The 5,489-nt window shown below is 36.5% G+C and overlaps 1 protein-coding gene across 1 annotated transcript in view; it reads right to left on the reverse strand.

The window, feature by feature from the left end:
* LOC136834429 (alpha-(1,3)-fucosyltransferase C-like) overlaps positions 1–2,086 on the reverse strand; it is a 15,363-nt gene extending 13,277 nt beyond the window's left edge. The window contains exon 1 of the mRNA XM_067097027.1: positions 1,703–2,086. Within this exon, the coding sequence (XP_066953128.1) occupies positions 1,703–1,711 (9 nt within the window). The 5' untranslated portion in view covers positions 1,712–2,086. The remainder of the gene's footprint in view (positions 1–1,702) is intronic.
* Between the last annotated feature and the right edge of the window lie 3,403 nt (positions 2,087–5,489).

Here is a 5,489-nt window from a genome sequence, read left to right on the forward strand (position 1 = left end):
TTATATACATATATAAATATATGCACATAAATATGAAATTTTTATCTCACCATGATTTATATACAATCATGAAGCTACAAAGGTCGTTTAATATCCAATTCACGCTACTTCTGGAATATCCCCGATGGGGAATTATCACCGAAGGAGAATTTATGTGATAAATGGATCGGTACTTCCGGGTCTCGATCAGTGGGTCGTCCGTCGACTGGAGTCGTTGGAAGGTAACTGTGTCGAGGGATCGAGACCCGGCAGTACCGATCCATTCATCACTTATAAATTCCCCTTTGGTGATAATTTCCCATTGGGGATGTTCCCGAAGTAGCGTGAACTGGATATTAAACGACATTTGTAGCTTAATGATTATGTATACAGTATATATATATATATATATATATATATATATATATATATATATATATATATATATATATATATATATATATAAATTTTACACACGTGATTTTTATAGTGACAGATAACTTACACTCGGAGGGAAGTACAATTATATTTGTGACTTAATATTTGTTAACATACACACACACATCTATTATATATATATATATATATATATATATATATATATATATATATATATATATATGTATATATGAACACACACAAATGTTCTTTTTAATCTACAAGTGTTCTGAACAATACAGTAAATCGGCCAACAGCAACGAAAATAAAACAAGTTATTTTATCTAAAATTTTACCATGAAATAACGGTGGCTGGCTAGGTCATTATTGTACACCTGTATCCTCACGTTTCTCATTTCCACGCCTGCATATCCCAAATAAATACTCGATACAACACCATAACTGCTGTGAATCCACCATCAATAAAGTTACGCAGTGCCAGCCGAAATGGATGGCTTTCCTTATTGTTTTTTTATTTTACTTCCTTAAATTTCATGTGTATACAAGCACACATTCACACACATACGTATATATATATAATTATAATATATATATATATATATATATATATATATATATATATATATATATATATTTATATATGTAAATACATATTTTATATATATATATATATATATATATATATATATATATATATATATATATATATATATTATGCCTACAACTTCTACCAAAGAAATAAGAAAGTGAAACAACGGAATGCAAGGTCTTTCACCTTTACTCTATGGCAGTTGTGGCCATATACTATTTTTATATGTACAGATACACACACACATATATACATATAGATATATACAGTATATATATATGTATATATATATATATATATATATATATATATATATATATATATATATATATATATATATATATATATATATATATATATATATATATATATATATATATATGTCGTGTACATTTTCTCTAAGATAGAGAATATATAGGCTAACTGAGACGCAAAAGGTTTTAACGGAAAGTGCCTACATCGTTCCTCCTAGCTCAGGAATCGAAGCTGGGGTTTCAAGTGTTTGTCTCAAACCTACTAATTCACCGCACACACACACTGACAGATAACGATCTATCAGTGCACCATTCGGCTCCAGCTCTAATTTGTAAAGAAAATTTGAATATCTCAAAAGTTAATTCCACCACAGATTTTCTATTGACTATTGTACTCTTAAAGGGAAACCATATTATAAAACAAGCACGTGCATATTGGGGGCGTGCATGCCCGCTTTTATAAAGCATGCGTCACTCTTACCTTCTTCATTGCGTGAGGGCTTCAGCTCGAACTTCATAGCTGCATCACACTTGATGAATCCAGACTGTCCACCACTTGTTACCAATGTCACGTAGTGCCGCGCACCCACTTTTTTCTCTCTCATAATAGTTTTCATCCCTCACAGCACCGTGAACAGTATCCATACAGTTTCTGCCATCTAAAGAAGTTACGAAGTATAAAAAGAGCTTTCGAAAGCCTTCTCAGCTCTCATCATTGCTCAGACTAATAATCAGATTGGTTCTCTTGAACAACAAAATTATTGTGGATTATACTCTCCTGTAATAAATAATATCTAAACGTTGGGGGTTCGTCGCTGTGCGGGCGACAACCTTCCAGGGATACGATTTCAGAGAGAACACAAACTATTTCTAGCTCGTACTGCCAGAGAGAGAGAGAGAGAGAGAGAGAGAGAGAGAGAGAGAGAGAGACAGAGAGAGATAAGGGCAGGCTATATTAGATAACTCTTAAATGCTCCCTTATCAGAGACGCAATGAATTTCCTTATGCGAAAATAGTGGTATGCTTTTTATCGTTTGTTCACTTACATTTCCCATAAAAAGTTCCGCCGCCTCTTACGGTATATTTATTCCATGATCTTCCTGATTTTCTTCCTTTAGGTGAGGCACTGTTAAATATTTTTGCTTCCTTTTCTGCGCACGCTCTGGAGATTCACAAGAGCTTGGGAATCTACCAACTTGTGAGGCAGATAAAGACCTTTCTCATAGTACAATGGGTTTTGTCTATCATATTCGAAAAATTCTGTCTGTCCACCTGTCGTTTATGGCTGGCAAGACTGCCAATCGACAGAGGTATGTCTCAAGTTATCCCAGCCTCCATCACTCATTATTACTACTTACTAGCGCCAACACATACTGTGAGCTTCTTATCTTTCCTTCGTTTTCGCATGGCCTTGCTATGGTGTAAGCTTCCTTCTCTATTTGCAGTAAGCATTTGTGCGTACATACTAACAAACTTTTTCACTCAGCTTTCATTTCTTGTACCGCCTTGCAGTGCTGAAATCTTTACCTTTCCATTTGCGGAATTCCTGATGTCTTCCTCAGCAATGCCAACCTTCATTTCCGCAACAGAATACTTCCTAGGTTCCATATCTTGGCCACGAGCATCGCCTTACTTTGTACTCTTCATCCTTTTTTACGGTTCCCCTTATCTTTTGTCTGTGTTTCTGTCTCTTTCCCATTCATTTACAGCGGCCAACGACGCCTTGCTCGGAATAATAAATTTGCGGCGCGCACCAACAATGCAGATTTTCTCCATTGCAATGTGTAGTTCACCGCTGGACAACTCTGCCAGAAGTGAAATACTTTGCCTATTAATTTTTAGGTTCCACGCAAATGTTTGCTTTATTTGTACGTTTCATAAAACGCATTGAAAGATCTCTTGGGAGACTCGATGGAGATTATTTGGAAGAGACACTTGCCGCTTTTGATTTGTTACGTGGGGGAGAGGGAAGGGCTGGGTCGTGTAGCAATGGGATTCTGGCGAGTATCGCAATGTTCGGTCGAGCGTCTGGTCTTTGTGGGAAATATTTACATATCTCTTAAAGTTAAAAAATGGCGCTCATAGCATTCTTTGGCTTTCTGATTTCCTTCATGTACCATGATACTGGCGTGTGTAAAACTTTATGAGATTCGTTAATATTAATGCTTCGGAAAGATGTCATGGACTCTGCTCATGAAAAGGATTTAACTACTAATTACAGAGTTCTTCCTCCATCTTTAAAACAATGTCATGTATTAGAAACAACGACGTCCACAGGAATGTGTTCATTTTTATCTTATTGATCGGCTTGTACACTCATCCGAAAACTGCACCACCTCTAGCAGGTTTCTTTCAATAAAACAATGAAGTTTTCTTTTGATATCCACAAGGAAATGCGTTTTTCGCATTAGAATATTTTTAATAAATACGAATAGCATTATATTAGAGGATGGCTGAAAGATCACTTAACAAGAGGGTATCACATACAAAATGCTGAGAGAGAGAGAGAGAGAGAGAGAGAGAGAGAGAGAGAGAGAGAGAGAGAGAGAGAGAGAGAGATGTTTGGACTTGTCTGACGATTTGTCTATCTAGCTGAGACCTAAAGTGGGTAATTGTCTTTATTCTGCAAGATTGAAAATACATATGCATTTTGCCTGTAGTGTTTAACCAAAATATCCAAAACAGATAAGATTAAATGATTTACAAAATACGAAAAATTAACAATTCACGATAACACCGTTCATGATAAGTTTTACTCGTAACATATGCATATGACACTTTACGTTAATCACACTTGGAAATGTTACAGATGCTAACAGTGCACTTTCGCAGACCTATGTTTAGAAGTCTCGCTTAGATGAAAACAATTATTGTATCAAAAATGCTTACGTCCCTGAAAACTAGACTGAAATCGCTTCCGATAAAGTTGCCAGATAGCACTTTTATAGGCTGTTACCCGAAATGCTTTGAAGGGTGTTTCAACCATAGAGGTTCCAACACTGTGCTGAGTGACCGCGCCTTTTGTTAACTGTCGCCTCCAATGTTACTACTTTGGTTTTACTGTTTGTTATAACCTTCCTTATTCAAAAGACAGTCCTGCTGTTTCCTTTATGTTAAGCGTTTATTTTCTTTAGGCCTGAGCTAGTAAAGGGCATTAGATAGCCTGCCCAACTGGCCAATGCTCTTGTAGTAGAATTGATGGAAAGGCAATGTGAAGGGTATAGCAAATGTATGTTATGGGGGTAAACTGTTAAGAGCAATAGAGAGTTTTGAAGATGTCAGTAAAGAATGCTAGAGTTTGCTGGGATGGGATGACTGGTTTGGTGTAAAAAATGGTTTCGAGACGAGAGTGTGTTATGTCTACGTGGCTATTTAATACTTTTATGGATGAAGTGATACAAGAAGCCAGCGAGAGGACAGTAGATGTTGGTGCAAAGTAGTGAGATAAGAAAATGGGTCGTGAATGGTGTGTGGAACAGGTGATATTCGCAGAAAGTACTGTACAGATTGAGGACAGTGAAGAAAATAGCTTGCAACTGAAGAAAGTTGAGAGTTACTGACAAAAAGAGTAGGGTTATAAAGGTACATGAGAACCAGGAAGTTGGATAGTGAAAAGTAGTATGGGTGGTGAGGAATAGATGCAGCAGATTCTTGAAAGTATCCAGAATTAAAATTTTCTGATGTTGGTAAGACAAGAGAAGAGGTGGTTCACAGAGTAGGTAAAGGAAGAAAGGTAGCAGGACAAGTGTAAAAGATTATGAGGAAAATAGGAATTTGCAAGGAAGTCAAGGGTGGAATATGTGAAGGGATTGTTGAACCAACTCCTCTTTAGGAAAGTGAAGTGTGGTTGATGAATGTGAATGAAAGAAAGGTGAGAACTGTTTAATGTAAGATATATAGTATAGGAACTGAAATGGTGATAAACGCAGAGATTCACAGGAGTGGTAAAAGGGTTAATGTAGGAGAAAGGAAGGATTTTCAGTTTTTTCAAATGGTATGGTCAAGTGGAGATAATGGAGGATGATGTGATGGTGAAGTGAGTATACAACATGCAAGTGTTGAAAGGATGGAATAAATGGAAACCTAGAGAAGGCATGGAAAAATAAAGTGAAAGAGATATTGGAAAGGAGTGGCCTCAGCATCCGGGTAGTGGTTGTGTGTGTGCAAGATTGAGGTTAATGGTGCAGTGTTTAGTTGCATGAAGTGGCTAGTGTTGTGATGGTTTGTTTGCACAGAGGGCTAACCATGATTCAGTATTTCAAGTGTGA

The sequence above is a fragment of the Macrobrachium rosenbergii genome, chromosome 53, assembly GCF_040412425.1.
Source record: "Macrobrachium rosenbergii isolate ZJJX-2024 chromosome 53, ASM4041242v1, whole genome shotgun sequence".
In the NCBI taxonomy this organism is placed as follows: domain Eukaryota; kingdom Metazoa; phylum Arthropoda; class Malacostraca; order Decapoda; family Palaemonidae; genus Macrobrachium; species Macrobrachium rosenbergii.